At 44.6% G+C, this 15788-nt stretch overlaps 5 protein-coding genes across 5 annotated transcripts; 2 read left to right on the forward strand and 3 right to left on the reverse strand.

Annotated features, from left to right (window-relative positions):
- Positions 1 to 1012: 1012 nt before the first annotated feature.
- Positions 1013 to 1358, reverse strand: J7T55_004968 (uncharacterized protein; the record flags this gene model as incomplete). Its single annotated transcript, XM_053144321.1, has 2 exons — positions 1013 to 1153; positions 1251 to 1358. The coding sequence occupies 2 exons, from the start codon at positions 1356 to 1358 to the stop codon at positions 1013 to 1015; spliced, it is 249 nt and encodes an 82-aa protein (XP_052992694.1).
- Positions 1359 to 2402: 1044 nt separating this feature from the next.
- On the forward strand, positions 2403 to 2639 carry J7T55_004969 (uncharacterized protein; the record flags this gene model as incomplete). The annotated part of the gene is made up of 1 exon (XM_053144322.1): positions 2403 to 2639. The coding sequence occupies one exon, from the start codon at positions 2403 to 2405 to the stop codon at positions 2637 to 2639; it is 237 nt and encodes a 78-aa protein (XP_052992695.1).
- Positions 2640 to 3238: 599 nt separating this feature from the next.
- J7T55_004970 (uncharacterized protein) lies at positions 3239 to 4207 on the reverse strand (the record flags this gene model as incomplete). The annotated part of the gene is made up of 2 exons (XM_053144323.1): positions 3239 to 3705; positions 3781 to 4207. 2 exons carry the CDS (start codon positions 4205 to 4207, stop codon positions 3239 to 3241), a joined length of 894 nt encoding a protein of 297 aa, XP_052992696.1.
- Positions 4208 to 5103: 896 nt separating this feature from the next.
- J7T55_004971 (uncharacterized protein) lies at positions 5104 to 5526 on the forward strand (the record flags this gene model as incomplete). Its single annotated transcript, XM_053144324.1, has 2 exons — positions 5104 to 5277; positions 5329 to 5526. The coding sequence occupies 2 exons, from the start codon at positions 5104 to 5106 to the stop codon at positions 5524 to 5526; spliced, it is 372 nt and encodes a 123-aa protein (XP_052992697.1).
- Positions 5527 to 11278: 5752 nt separating this feature from the next.
- J7T55_004972 (uncharacterized protein) lies at positions 11279 to 11935 on the reverse strand (the record flags this gene model as incomplete). The annotated part of the gene is made up of 2 exons (XM_053144325.1): positions 11279 to 11466; positions 11542 to 11935. 2 exons carry the CDS (start codon positions 11933 to 11935, stop codon positions 11279 to 11281), a joined length of 582 nt encoding a protein of 193 aa, XP_052992698.1.
- Between the last annotated feature and the right edge of the window lie 3853 nt (positions 11936 to 15788).

Below are 15788 nucleotides of genomic sequence, written 5' to 3' on the forward strand. Positions count from 1 at the left end.
TGGGGTTTATCTGCGCCTTCAGGGGACCAACAGTGCTCCCCTGGTTCTATTCCTGTCACGTTCGTGACAAATATAAGGGTTTTTAAGCTACTTAAGTAAGCTTTTTACTAAAACCTTTACTTTTTAAAGTAATTTAATATATTTATAATAATAGTAAAAAAAAGGTTTTTTTTTTACTATTATAAAGCTTAAAATAAAGCTTTTATTATAGTAAATATATAGTTTAAGTAAAAAATAGCAGGTTTATAAAAAGTATTATAGTTAAAAGTATTTAAAAGTTACTTTATTTTTAAAAACTATTAAAATTAGGGCAAATTATTGAAATTTAATACTATAATAAGCCTTAGTAGTTAATTTTATATACCTATATTTATTTTTTAGCTATTATAGCTTAAATTTACAACCTTTAAAAAATTGCAGGAGATAAGGATATTAGTAGCCCGTTATGCTTATAAAAAATATTTAAGCCCTATATAACGCTACTTATTTAAAAAAATTCTTAAAGTGTAGAATAAGAAAGATATATAATTAGTAATATTTTTATAAAAAATAGAGAAATTAATAAGCTAATTTAAAACTATTAGAAAAGTTATAAGGAAAAAGGTTTAATTTAACCTTAATAAGATTTTTACAGATATTAAAGCAATTAAAAGGGTTTAAATTAAAGCTAAAGCAGTATTAAAAAAAAGTAACAAATTAGAAGAATCAGAAACACTAATAAACAAGGGTTCTTATATCGTAGTAAGCAATTAAAGAGGGTGGGAATAGTCGCAAGCAGTGGGCATTAAGTATAGCGGAATCGGAGGGGTGGCAGAATCGGGTAGACCCACGTTATAAGTGGAAAGTCGTCCAACGCGTAAATCATTTTCGTGTCTGTGTCAGTTAGTATAGGGGCTGTCGGGACGTGCACCATATCAGTCTAATCCAAGTCGCCTATCGGTGGCTCTCAACAGTTGTCTTATTCTCAATTTATAATCATACATATACCAGTATATCCAGGAATACTGTTTATTCACCAATCCCAACCCACACACCTCGCCGCCACCGCTACCATCGCCAAAGTCTTCAAAACCAGCCCATTGGGCTGCTGTTGCTCCTCCCCCTCCTCCTCCTCCTGCTCCTCCTGCTGCTGCTCCTCCTGCTGCTCCTCCTCCTATTTACTACTACAGCAAGCAGCCTGGAGGCGGAGCCACCCCAGCAAGAGAAGGGCCATCACCACCATCCCCATTATAATGGTGGTGCCCCAGCACCCTCCGCCGTCTCCGCCTTTCAACCACCACCGTCACCGTCACTGTCTCCGTCGTCGTCGCCGCCGCCGCCAGCCTGGTCGTCATCATAGTGGCCGCAGCCACCGCCATATTGTTGTTGTTATTGTTGGTGGTGGTGGTGGTAGTCTCTTTCTTTTTCTTTTCTTTTTTCAAAAGAAAAGTCAGTGTGGTGTGTATGTGGTGTGTGTATGTGGTGTGTGTGTGTGTGGTGTAAGTGTGTGGTGTGTGTGTGGCCTAAAGAATTCCACACGTATCTGGGTGTCTTAGTACCCGATCTCATGGAATGACCCGTCACTTGATAATGCGTCGCTCCATCAATTCGTAGTCTCCAAACACCCTGTTCTAATTGCTCCATAGAGCCTTCGAAATTGGAAATCCAACATAAAAACTTTCCTGGTCAGTCCTAGAATCTGTGATGCCTTTAGTGTGCGTAACCATGCGTGCGTGGCTACAATTCTACCTCTTCGTCATATTTTGCGTTTCCACAAGACTCCTTGCTCATACTTCAAAGCTGTGGCCTTGAAATCTATAAAATTTATTCTTCTCTTTTTACAATTCCACTCCGCCTTCCAATTCCAGCATATTCTAGAACTGTTGGCTGGGTTATATATTTGAATACGATGCGTGGTTTGGGATGTTAGTATTTATTTAGGTATTGGTTGCTTACTAGGTTTTAAAAAGCAGCTAAAAGCTGTATTTTTTTAAAGCCTACTTATAACTATAAGCCCTAATAAACTAATTAAGTAGCTATAAATACTAATACTAATATTTATATACTAATAGTTTTTATTAAGTAATTATAAATGCTTATAAATATTAAAAACCCTTTTAAAAACTAATATTTATACAATTTAAATTTAAAACTTTAATAATTAAAGTAATTACTTATATGTTTAAACTAAATACTTAAATAATTTAAATATTTAAATTTTCCAAATTTATGTAAAGGTTTTTAAAATAAGTAAAGTTGCTGAATTTAAATAAAAGTTGCTATAATGCTTTTATCACTAAAAATGCTTTTTAAATTAATATTTAATAATTACTTTTACTTTATAAACAACTTTATTGATGCTTGAGATATATCATTCTGCGAGTGTCAAGAAACTCCCGCCGTGTCTTATACTGTGGCTTAACATGGTCTTCTACATGATAACCAAAGGGTTTCAAAATGCTGGCGATTGGAGCCACACTTGGCTTCAGAATGCCATCTCGGCTACTCGGATGAGCACATGGCCGGAGATGCGACAAGTTCTGAAATCGGTGATGTGGGTTGACTTTGTTCACGATGAAATAGGCCAACAGGCATTCAAAACTGCTATGAGTACTGGGAAGACGGCACACGCCACTTCGATAATGACGAGCGACACTTAGCGTATGAAGCAGATATGCTTTGCTTAAGGGGATAAGTTCGCCTGGGCACGATATGTTTTCACAGGGTGCAGACAGCATAAATGTTCATAGACGATTTAGGCTCAAACAGAAAAGAAAAACCATTAGCGAATGCCAGTTTTATAGTTAACAGGTATGATCGTGTACTGTTACACTACTTTCATTGCCCTCACGGATTTACTCCTCTAGCTCTCATTTAAAGCAGAACCTCTCGTACGTGGAGCTTGGAGAACCACAGCGCCGAAGATGCAATAATGAGTAGTGTCTTGACGGAGCACACACACAAAGGCGGCATTAATACAGTGCATTTTGGTGATAGCTACATTTGGAATGGAGTGAAATACTGAGCGAAAATGATGCCAGGTGATGTGTATTCCTTGTTTTCATCCTTTTGACCCGTGTGCCTGGGTGTAAGAAAAAGATATCCTCTTCACAATGCGCAAGTATCTCTGGATACAATAGCAAAGCAGTGCTGGTGACTCACGAAAGTGACTACTTTGTGCTTGTTATACAGTATTCAGTTCTCAGTAGCTGAAGCTGTGTATAAGGCCCCCTTCAAGCCAGCCGTTTCTCCCCATACCTCATGATATCGATGAAGCCAAGTCTTTCTCAACAGCCGTCATCACCCGCTGTGCGTGCTCCAAATAATCTAATGCAGGCTGGGTTTTGACACTCGGCTTGAGTTCAGCAAGACGACGCTTCCAAAATCCCCATCTCTCAGTGCTCAGCCCTGGCATACCAGTCCACAACTCATGTCCAACGAGAGCCGTCTTCTCTGCCTCACTAATATCTTCATTTAGTAGGGTCTCTCGAAGAAGCTTCGGCCCGGCTTGAATGATCCACTCGCTAGCCACGGCGATCTTGCAGTCGTTTTCGTGTGAGTCGGGCCCCAGCTTCGTTTCCAGGCCTTCTCTCAGCTCCCATATAGCAAAGTTGTACCATCGTGTTACCCCAGATCCTAACAAACGAGCACTGTAGGAATTAAGGTTGAGCCACTCATCGGGGGTCTGGACGTCATCTTCGTCTTGCCCGTCTTCCAACTTGAACCCTGTAATTACGTGTGTGTTAACGAAAGACCTGTGGTTCAGGAATGATCAAGACCCTGGTTGTACTGATAACTTACCACTCCAATGGTCCCGCATTTTCATCCCCAGTGCGCTTAGCCATCCATCACGCCATGTCTCCTCCGGGGAGGATTTAATCAACTTGACAGTCTCGACAAGCAGTTCCTGGCCAATATGTCGACTTGGAACTGACCGCGCGATGCGCATCAAGAGCGAGGATAACCTCTCCAGGAAAAATGTTCGCTCATTCTCGTCCGCCGCAGGGGACAAGATTCTTTTAATTTCGGCAACCAGTGTTTGTGCCGTCTCCTGCACTATCGCTGTCGAGGATGGCTGAGATAGAGATTCCAGGCCGGTTTCGAAGGCGTCAACAATTTGTTCGGGCTCGTCGGTAATAAAGATTGGAAGGTTCTCTCTAACTGTCTCTAGGTCTGGTTGATCGTAAGGATAGCCGGTCTGAGTCAATTTTCGGATAGGGTGTGCCATGGTGAGTGAAAAAGGGGGGTTCAAAGGTAACAGCGAGCTAAAGAACTGTCGAGTCAAAGGGCATACAGGTATCGTTCGAGAGATATTTATCCCAAGTGCGGCGACCTGTTGGTGCGGGGGTCATACAGTGTTCTAAATTTATTAGTGCCCAGTTTTCTCACCAATCTGGCCGGTCTGACATGGAGCCCATTAGGGCAGGGTTAGAAGCCGACCCAACCAAGGTTCCCAGCTAATACCTACACTGGTAACCCAATCCTTCGCACCAGTCATAAATCTGATTGGGCAGAGTTGATGTGTTGGTCCAAACCCAAACAGTCGTTGGCACTAGAATCCCTAGCCAGTCCTCTAAGCGTCCAACAATACAGCCTTACCAACCTCCAGCGCCGCCTACCAACGTTCTGCCATCACCCCAAACCAACAGGGACTGATTCAGAGCTCCCAGATTTGTTTCACGAGTGGCGTGACCGCCATATAAGGTCCTGATGGCCTCTGACCGTCCGACCACGGATTCACTGTGGCCGCCAACAACGGAAATGGTCCTTGAACACCACCCTCGGTCAATTATAGCTCAAGGCTGCGGCGCAGACTTTAGTTGATTAGTTACTCTGTCTTAGTAGTTTCACATGTCCAGCCACTCCACAGTGGCCTTGATGGCCGTAATACTGGTTCTCTTCGATCGGGCCACACTGGCCCAACAGCTTCATACCAACCGTCGTTATTCCATATAGTAAAGGTAGATAATATATAAAACAACTGAACAGAAAGTAATGCTCATAAGTTCTGGTCTCAATTATATCCAAGACGTCAACCAATAACCTGCAAACATTCAACAACTACCTCACAATCTTTGTTTAATATCTCGAAAAGTCGGCAAACTTCCCTGAAATTGTGAAAACATGTCTGACCCTAACCGCCCTCCATCCCGCGATTCCACCAAGTCCGGAAGCTCTAGCAGCTCCAAGAAGTCTGCAGCTTCTAATAGCTCTAAGAAGTCTCAAATTTCTAACACGTCCGGGAAGTCCAAGGCCTCTAACCAGTCTGGAGATTCCAAAGAGTCTAAGGACTCCTATGTAAGCTCTGGAGATCCCACTTCACGTCGATCTGTCTAACACGGCTTCCAGTACTCCAATTCCAACTTGGATCCGAGCCACCCGGGTAGGGTGGTAAATACCGCGTCTGCGAGGCGCCAGGTCGCCGAAGCCCCTAATAAGAGGCCCAAGGTTGCACCCGTGGGAGGCGGGAAGAGGGGGAAGCTTAGCGACTACCCGGAAACGATCGCGAACAGAGAGAAACTGCCTCTGCAAGCGAAGAGCCCGTAGAAGGGCTACCCAATCGTGACCGATAAACCTAACTATAATCCCAATGTGCGCAACTCCGAAGGCGCTGTAAGGGGAATATACAACAATAGCGACAGAAGCAAATTTGATGTTGCATACCACGACCCAACCAAGAGCGAGAAATATGGAGAAAACTACTCACTGGGCAATTATCGCCCAGGTACGCACAGAGATGACGGGCCGTCAGGAAAGTAAGGCTCCGCCGACGATCTGGTATTGGTCAGCCTGGCTTTTCAGCGAACACCTAGCTGGAGAATACAAGAGGCCGGATGAGAAGTGAGAGTATCTCGAACACAAGGACCACATTACTCTCATAGGTCTCTGTACGAACCGGATCGCAGCGACGGTCATGAGCGTCCAATCCAGATTCTACGGAGCAGAAATACTTATAACTCTCGAATGCAAGGAACATAAAGATATGGTACAAGAATCGTGAGGCTCTATAGTATTAGTCGGGTTCAGGTAGAAAAATAACGTTGAGCCTCTAGCTAGGTATCAACAACAATATTAAAGATATTGAGCGTCAAATACTGAACTTGCCCACAAAATCTCAAATTATGAACGACTCAATGGAGAAGAATTGAGCATCCTCAGTCTGTGTTGATGTCGCCCACATTCCGTTGATGGCAGCGTCTTATCAAGCTCAATCCAACATCCTAAATGGGTGCATACCCAGGTGCCCTAGGCCGGGTCAGTCACAAGCAGCCCAGCCATTCCTTGAGAATAGTATGCACGCATTGTCGATCACGATTCCTATCTCAGGTCCTCCTTCCTTCTTCCACAGAGTAAGTATTTCGGCACATGGTGGATACATGTGATGATCACTCAATACTCTCACACAATTTTAGGCAGCCACGCGCATGTGATGTACGAGTGGGACTGCGTATAACCGTGTTAGCATACGCCTTAACTTTGCTTCGCGAGGTAGCTTGTACTTCAGCTGATCTGCCATCCACCATCTCAATGCGGTGTAGCGCCAAGCATGTTGCTGATCACCTGCATTTAGCTCTCCATCCAAACCTGCGACGCAACCCTAGGGCTCATTTACAAAACCGCATGACATGGATGAGGACCCTTATCATACTCATCATTCTCACCTCTTTCCTGCCCTAAGCCCACTTTCTTTGATGCTTCAACGTGCAAATTGACATCCAACCACCTAATCGCTATAAATAAAATCTCTAAAATGGCTGCTCTAGCCACTGTGGCCCCCAGTGTGGACATACTACCTTTATATAATGAAATTATTGATGTCTGCTAGCCTATAATTTTCATCCTTACAGGATAGTTTATTTATGCTGAATTTGCTGACTTTATGCCACTTTACTAGCTTAACTGTAGTATTGTAATATTGATGCATGCGATTTAGAATGTGGAGTTTTAGCGCATTTAGTATAGCGTTAAGACAATCTTGGGTAGAAGAGGGCCTGCTATTAAGCCCTGTAAGTAGCACGTTTATAACCTTAAGTACAGCTATAAGGTCTTAGGAGGGCTTAATTCCTAGCTATTAGAGTTGCTAAATTGCTATATTGAGTTAGTCTTTAGTATAATCTATAAAGTAGGTACCTTAAGCCTTAAGAAGTTGCGCTTTCTTAGCTGAAAATAATAAAGGGTTTTATATATTAACTTATTGAATAAGAATAGTAAGAAGGATTATAACCTTTCCACCTTTATTAAGGATGTAAGTTAGTGTTTAAGATTAATTATAAAAAAGTTAGCTATAAGTGGACAAATAGTAAGGGTAAGGTAGTTGCTGTTAAGGATAAAGAGGAGGATACTTATTAGTTAATTGTTATAGCATTACTACTTTAAAAGACCTTAAATATGCTAATAGCCTTATAGTGCTATTATATATAGCAGTACTTAGCAGATAATATAGAAGGAATTTACTAGGGTATAGAAGGAAGTAAGTGTATTCCTTAATTAGAGTGTGAACTAGACTATAAATGCTTACTAATGAAATCAAGCTCAGTATGGAGAAAGCTGAATCTATTGAGGGAACTCCCAGGTTGGGAGTTAGATTTCATAAACTACTAAAACAACTTAAACACTAACCCTTAAAGCCCTTTGATATTGTCTGTAGTATAAGCCCTATTGTGTAGAATAGTATACCCTGGTATTAAGCTATTGCTTATTAGGATAGCAAGGGCGACTGTCTTAGTAATACTGGGAACTGCGTTTTATAGCCTTGGGCGCTTACTGCAGCGGTATTGGCGGCGAATATTAGCCTGAACTTGCTACTGGCAATATATGTACTTGCAGTGTTGTCTATTGGCAGTGTGATGTAGGCTAGACTTGAGATGAACGCTACCCATCTGGTGAGAGTCAGTGCAGTCCAAAGTCCTTCTTACACGGCTGGCAATGAAGCTTGGTGTGAGGCCTGGAGCAAAATGGTTTTACTGGTTGAGAGGGGCATTGTGCAGGCTGCCGTTGAATGCAGTGGGCAGTATGGTATATAAAATGTTAGCTGTACTTCCTATCACTGCTGTTGCGCTCTCGGTGATGCCCGGTATCGCTGCCGACTTGAATAGGGTGTCTATCTGCTAGCACTCTAGGGTTGAGGCAATGTTGGCGGCCCTGATCGCCGTGATATTCAGAGACAGTGCTTGCACTAGTCTGGCATTTACAAGTGCGAAAATGAGGTGACGTTTGGTCTGCATATTTGGTTCAGTATTGGAGCATGGTTCCAAACTAAAGGAACAGTGGAATGTGGATGCAGGTGTCAGATAAATAACCCAGGTGAAAGGATGAAAAAGAACGGTTGATTCTGCCCGCATTAGAGGTCCACCACGGGCTCAAATAGTGATAACACTAAGCGCTAACCCGCAATAGCGATGCCATGGTACAGATTAGACATATTGCTTCTTCTTCCTTCTCATGTCCCAAGGTAGCACTGGTGGTACAGCAACGTCAGCGGCCGAAAGGGCGTGCGGGGAACGACGAAAGGCGTTACAGGGGTGAAGGGCTTGGTGTCTTCAGAATTTGTCTTGCATCTGGAGGTCGAGCGACGACACTCGCCATACGTCTGGTTGGGTAGGTCATTCACGTGACTGATTCTAGAACTCAAACAAATTCCTCTACAACCCTCTGTGATGAGCTAGAGCTATGGGCACGCGAACGCGATTTGAGCAGATCAAACACGTTCCGGCCAAGTGTTTGCGCACGAAGTAGGTGCTGAGAAGTTTCCAAAACAATTTTACTCTTCTACGCCCGAGGCTCTTGTGGATAAGCCTACGAGTTGACAGAATCCCTTACAGGCTATAAGAGTTTGTTTTCGTATGGCTCAACCAACGCAAGATGATAGAGAAGCATTCTCGCCGTCGAGACCTTTCCTTTATATAAGCACCGTTTGGTGCCGCTTCTGCTGAACTTTTCTCACAATTTGTAGTGCGTATGTTGCTGGTCTAAATGAATTTGCCTAATTAGACCTTTCTCAAGTCTCTGCAAGGAAGACGGTATAAAATTGCGAGCAAACTCATGAATTCTTTTGTACTACCTCCCAGACGCATGCTACCGTTGCAATCGTGGTACATCCCGGACCAATTGATACAGAAATACCTGGAGGTCCGGCAGCATTAAAGCAAGAAATCAGATGTTCACATCAATAAAACCGGAGGGTACACCAGTAGACCCGTCATGTTATGGCTCTAACCAACTAGAGAGTATTATATAGTATTATTAGTAGTAGGTAGTGGGTATAGGTAGTGGGCATCGGTAGTAGTAGGCATAGGTAGTAGTGGGTGTTGGGTATGGGTGTGAGTGTTGTTTGAGTGATGGTGAGTGTACTTGGATATTGTGAGAGTCAGTGTTATGGGAGTAGGTATGATGGGAGTGGGTATTATGGGAATTGGTGTGGGTGTTGGTTGTGGTTAGGTGAAGTTCTTTCTACCTCGCTTATGTTGTACGGGTCTACCCTCCGTTTTGCCGGTGCGAATATCCAAGATCTAAAACAATCCCAGCGTTTCAGGCGAAGCGGAATTTGTCCTTTGATTACCATCACCAGATGCTTACATGTAACGATGATGGATGCTTGCCTAGGTATTGCGTTGAATCCACGTCCGTCATCTCTCCCTCGCAGGCACTGACGGGCGGCTTCCTCACAACCAGCCACGAAAATTATTTGTAGCCGAGGAAATGCATACAATGTATGTGACCTCCGGACAATTGAAGAGTGGTTTGTTGCTTCGTCAAAGGCGTCCGAATTCTTTGCCCTCCTGACTGCCATAGTGCAAACAACATTAATTGACTCGTTGGTAGGAACGCAGGTGCAGCCAGGGCGGACCCGGAATGCAACCCAACAGTAGTGGAGTGGCAGGTAAGCACGTGAAGGCGGCCTAAAAAACAGACGGCGCAGCATTCCGAGGCAGCCAGGTCAACGCTCACTCTTCAGACAGGCCATCAGCACGGCCATAGCCCTTCTCTCCCCAGGAGTCTCGTTCTAATTTGTATTTCTATATATTCATCTCATTAGTAGAGGAATTCAAAGAATACAAATAGGCTATATATTCATCTCATCTGCTAAGCAAAGCAAAGCAGAATTGGGAGCATGGATTCAACCCCGGAATTCGAGACGACACAAGATCATGATCATAACATGCCAAACCCTAAGTCTAAGAAAATTAAGCCCGAAATGAGGCAGGCTGCTGAACGAGTCTGCAAGCTCTACGCGAGTGGCGTCCTATTCTTCACGAAAGACGCCATCGCTGATTTGGCTCGCTAACTTGACAGGGTAAGGAAACGTCACGAACAGGAAGATACGTCTGAGAGTGAGGCCCCTGTTTAGATGTTTTCCCTGCAGGGGCTCGACGGGAAGACGGTGCAGGTCGAGAATGAAATTGGCACGGCTTGGCCGGATGAGGAGGAAGAATCCATAGAAGAGGTTATGTGAGTATCAAACAACTTCGGCAACCGAAAACTCGCTGATCACGAATTCCCGGAAAGGGACGATTTTATTATCGATTACTAACCGTACCAGCACTTACTCGCTGTCATTATGGACTGCCGTTGCTTCTCTCCCAAGCTCGCTTACTGCCCCTTGGGTGTACTCTATTATGCATGCAAGCGTGATAAGACTACAAACAATTTTCTTAAGGAGCCCAGAGGCTTATCGTTTGAGGCCGCTAAGGAGCCCTTTAACGCTGGCGTTAAGGCTTGGGAAGGAAGTGAGGAGTATAAGAGGATAATAGCTACGTTGTCGGCTAGTATAATCCCTAACAAGACTACCAAAGTAATTGCATTTGCTTACTGCACTGTATTAAGCTATGAAGCTAATGAGCATAGCGTTATATAACATGCATTAATGCTTAAAATTAAGAAAATCCTTTAAAAGAAGAATTACACTACGGATGCGGATATTGGGTGCTATACTTAGAACCCTATTTACATGGACGTGGATTGAGCTATCTTTGAGGGCGCTGGCATCTGTGTCCTTGATAACTTACACAGTTTCTTAGAGATGGACGACTTGAGCGTTATCGTCGCTTTCTTACCTAATATCCTAGTTAGGCAGATTGTGGCAGACGTTGCTTGGCCTACTATTATGATATGGAATAAGGTGATGCCGGAAGAGAAGATGTCTGAGTCTTGGTTGGCATGGTGGTAAGAGCGAAAGTTCGAAGCTATTAAAGAGCTTAAAGGAAGTATGTAAGCTGATTTCCTATTTACTTGTAATCTTGTGATTATTATAAGTGGAATATAAATATCATAGTAATAAACTACCACCAGCCAGCCTTTTTTAACCCTCCTCCCGTCCAGCAGATTGCAGTTCATGGTGCGGATTGAAAAACTTGGGAGGCGGCGCCTGAGCCAAGGACTGGCGAACAGCAGCATCAATCAAATTGACCAGCCCTTTTCGTTCTGTTTCGATTTCAAGTCGCATTCTGCCGCAGTCATGCTCGTAATCAAGCATAGAGAGGAGCTCCACTGCGTTCACAGCAGCAAGCAAGGCAGGCTAGGCCTGTGAGGTAGAGGCAGCAACGGAGACGGCTTAGGCAGCACGTGCAACGGTCATCAAAGGGTACATCTCGTCCTGGCTGGTTCTGAACAGGTCAATGAGCGCAGTGGCGGCAACAAAGTAAGCTTCCTCGATGGGCGAGTCGGTTGGTATGGGTGCATTCAGGGGTGTTTTTGGAGGATTCTGGGCGCGAACGGTTTCGAGGTCTGTTTCTCCAAAGAGACTATCGTACGAGGGCGGGGAGGTATGAACCTGGGAGTGTGAATGGGTTGGTGCACTGGTGCTTGCGCTGGAATGGGCTGATGGCAACTGTCGCGTGGCTCTTGGTCTGTCCCTTCGCATCATTTTGAGTTCCGACCAGAGCAGGTGCCTTCCGTGCAGGACGAGCAGGACGAGCAGGACGAGCATGATGAGGAGGAAGAGCGAATGGGAGCACATATTGGTCTAGAGTTGTTACGGATGCCCAAAGGAGGAAGATTCTGGGGCAGGCCTGAAAGGGATGAATGAATTATCAGAGGAGATGAAAATGAAGATGAAGAGATGTGAGTGTTGTGACGAGTCTTGTGTTATGTTCTAAGTTCTGGGAAGGAGCTCAAATATATGCACCCACCTACTTTAGTATCTATGTACTTACTTTCCTAGGTAGGTACTTGCTTCAGGTAGCCTTTAGATGGCTGGCCTGGACCTTCACGTCCGGTGGTGGCCGCGCTGTCCTTACTGTAGACTTATGGGCCCTAAGAACAACGCTTTGTTGACGGTGCCTTCTCTGTTGAGTCAATTTGGGCTAAACAGTTGCAGTGACAGACACCCGACACCAGCAAATGTCCTCGCGCCCTTAGCTCTGCGCTGTCTGTCTTGCATTGCTTGCCCAGGTCTCGGTACTCGCACTACAAGTCTCGTTGGTCTGCTTTTAGGTGAATATTGGGAGCCAGCCTCGGATCAGCAGTTTATAAACAAAAGTGGTGAGGGAAATTAATGGGATACAGCGTTGGGAGGTATAAGCATTAAGGGCCCCGCCAGTCTCAATCAGCTTTTTCACCTTCTATATATATAAATCACGCGGTGGAAGTATACTTGAGTGTGGCAATTCTATTAGAATACTTTTTTCGTAAGAGCAGGGCCACTATGTGTAAACAATGTGCAAGAACTAATTCATTGCAGGCTGATTAGGGCCCTTCTGCTGCTTCGCCGGCGTTCGTCTCAAGTGCTTTACCTGGGTATTTCGTGAAAGCTGACTGGGCCTAGTAGTTTATTCTTCTTTATTTCTCTTCCAATTACTCGGTGACTTAACTTATATTTATTTCCCTCCCACGAATATGAACATCTACTCGCTGAGGTCTGCGCCATCTGCGTCTGCAAGTCTGTCTTTATAATGTATGGACTCGATCTCGAACTGCCCCCTGATCTTAGGCTGTCTTAGCTCGAAAATGAGTTGGTCTGCAAAGTACTTTTCCCCTCTAATTTCTTTAGACCACGATACCACAGAAGACGATGGACGTGAGCAAGTATGGCAGAGATGCCAACAACGGCATATTCTGTGTTGCCTCACATAACCTAATCTGGCTACTAAAAATGGGAGTGCCTGTTTTCTCTCTTGAAAAACCTGTAGGTAGAGCGGGTAGGGTTGGACGAGAACTCTCGAGGCGTCTCAGTTCGCAAGGACACTGTGCTAGATGCTGCGTGAGACATTTCCACGCATACAGCCGGCAGACGAGGGAGAATGGTTCGGAAACTCCAGGGAACCCTTTGCAAAGATGGGAATCTCTGAAAACATGGAAAGGCTGGCTTCTTCTCTAGGCCTCACTGATTCTCAACTCCTTATAAAGAATCCAAACCTGAGGCAAGTAACGTAAGACAGGCCTCGTCGTTCGTACGTGACTATGATTTCTTAAACTGCTCCCAAGTGAACTGGGCTCCTAGCAGAAGGCAGTCGTCGCATCATTAACGGGTACTACTAAGCTACATGGAACTTGTCTGACCCTGTCATCTTCTGCAGATGAAGATGCGTGAACTGTATTACAGAGAAGTCTATGGTACATCTAACTCACGATACCACGGCAAATTGCAGCTCGCAGACTTCTGTGTGGTGTAATTGTGCAAAGGAGGCCGCGTTAGGCCGCTACAACTAGATTCATCTTGAGGTTAACTGGCTCGGAAATGAGCCTGAAGAGACCTCACCTGAAATTTTGGCCTTTTGACAAAACAAATTCAAGTTCCATTCTGCAAAACTCTCGGCTTTACGAGTTGTCGTGCTCGCGTAATACACGGTAGACTTGATAGTCGGGTAGAACAACAACCAACACTACGGACATCACCAACACTTGCACGATTCACGCCGTCAAAATGCAACATAATGACCGGCTCAGGAGCTGCTGGACGGTTTGGCTACTTTGTAATGTCATTCGTCTTCGAGTGACTCCAATTTACCATCTCCGTGTTCGACTTTCGAAGGTGCCAGGTCTTGCCGGCGTCAATCTGTATTTGCAGATTCATCACGACGTGGAGTGCTTCGCGCGCTCGAGCACGTCACCCTTGGGACATAGTGGCGTTTGCTTTCTCTTTCAGCGTTTGGCCACGCCTCTCATCCGGCCTCCAAACCTTCGCCTGTGCTAGCCTTCTGTGCCTTCCTCGCAACTTCTGACATCATGTCCATTGCTTTTGGGGTTGTCTGATTACAACCGGATGCACACGTTCCTCATATATTGAACAGTTTCTACCCTTTACAATGATTAGAAGTGGAGATCTTCAGTGTGAAGAAGATCAGTACGCTAAATCCTTCCCTGGGCAGATCGGCCCCGGCTCCAACGAATGTGGAGATCTTGGGAGGTAATTCGCTCGTTCCGAAAGACGGCATGTGCGTCGGATTGGCGGCAGTGACTACGCGCGTTCCAATAGCCTCGTAGGAGTGGTAGGGAGCTGGCAAGAGATCCGTAGCATTATTCCCCGTTCCCAGCACATTAGTCTTGGACTGTTCACAATGTTATTCAAGATGCAGTGCCAACGATGGGAATGTCCAGACAATAGGTGTGAGCTCACACTCGGTGCGAAAGAGAACAAAGAAAAGCTTTCAGAGTCAGTATTAATTATGGACTTCGATAGAATACTGGTGCTCGAGGCCAAGTTGATGATTGTTGCCATCATCAAAAGGTTTGGAATATGGGGTTCTATCTATCAACTCGGGAGATTCAGCGCAGTATCTCAAGAAAGTCGGCCATTATTTTTGAACGCAAAAGCCTGCCTATAGTACATCACTATGTTCCGGCTGACTATACATAACGTATTCAATGGGGAGGCTATGATTTCATGAGAGCTTCTCCAGCGCCCCTCAATTCTCTCGGCCATCGTCAGGTCAATGCCGACAACTAAAGGCCTCGCGTGAAGCTCTGAAAAGACGGGACTACAGGTCTGGAGTAGCTATTAAGAGAATGACTTAACAAAGCTGTGATATATTGTCAAGAAACAGAATTACATGAAAGACTTAGATGTATTAAGGATGTGCTGTAAAGAATACTACGTATAAATTGATTGCACATCAAGAAGCCCGCTACCCTAATGTCTTATCCGAAATCATATGGAAGCGACTGGTAGTTAGAAAGAGAACCCTCATTGCCTAGGAAACCGTTGTAATGCTGGACGAAAAACTCATCTCCCCGTCCTAAATGGAGTCTCCGGAGCTATGCGGCATGATGGAGGAGTCCTCAGCTCTGCAGTCTCTAAGGCTCAGGGTATGAGAATCAAATTTCATGGGTGCAAATTTGACCTTTCTTTCTCTGTTCGTAACTTTTTTTCTCACGGAGTATAATGTTAATCACGAGTTTGTTCCTCTGTTGGCTTATAGATGCCCTCAAGCGAATTGCTTGTCCTACAGCTGGGCTGTTTCTCAGTTTGCATGAGCTCTCTTCCAAATCACATCCTTAGATAAGTTCGCAGCAATTTAATGCAAGTACGTTGACGACCATAATGTCAAACCTGCGTTACTGGCGAAAGCCTGATTCTGTGCTTCCTAAGTTGCAAAATTGTCAACCCCCGAAAGTAAAGCAGGGATATATCCGATTTACAAAACTATCAAAATAATTTAATTTGTATTGATGAAATATTGATCCCATTAGGAAAGGGAGCAACGAATTAATTGATTCCGAAATGAAAGTGCGGTGTAGGTCATTAGGACGTTCGGAATGGGCGGAAAGTGAGTGAGGCGACTGCTGCCGTGGCTGGCTTCTTTCGTATTCACTTCTGTATCTTCACAAGGTGGTACAGAACTGAGACATGTTCCGTGGCAGGTCTTCCTATT

The sequence above is a fragment of the Diaporthe amygdali genome (genome assembly GCF_026229845.1).
Source record: "Diaporthe amygdali strain CAA958 chromosome Unknown NODE_17_length_903054_cov_64_435670, whole genome shotgun sequence".
Classification (NCBI taxonomy): Eukaryota; Fungi; Ascomycota; class Sordariomycetes; order Diaporthales; family Diaporthaceae; genus Diaporthe; species Diaporthe amygdali.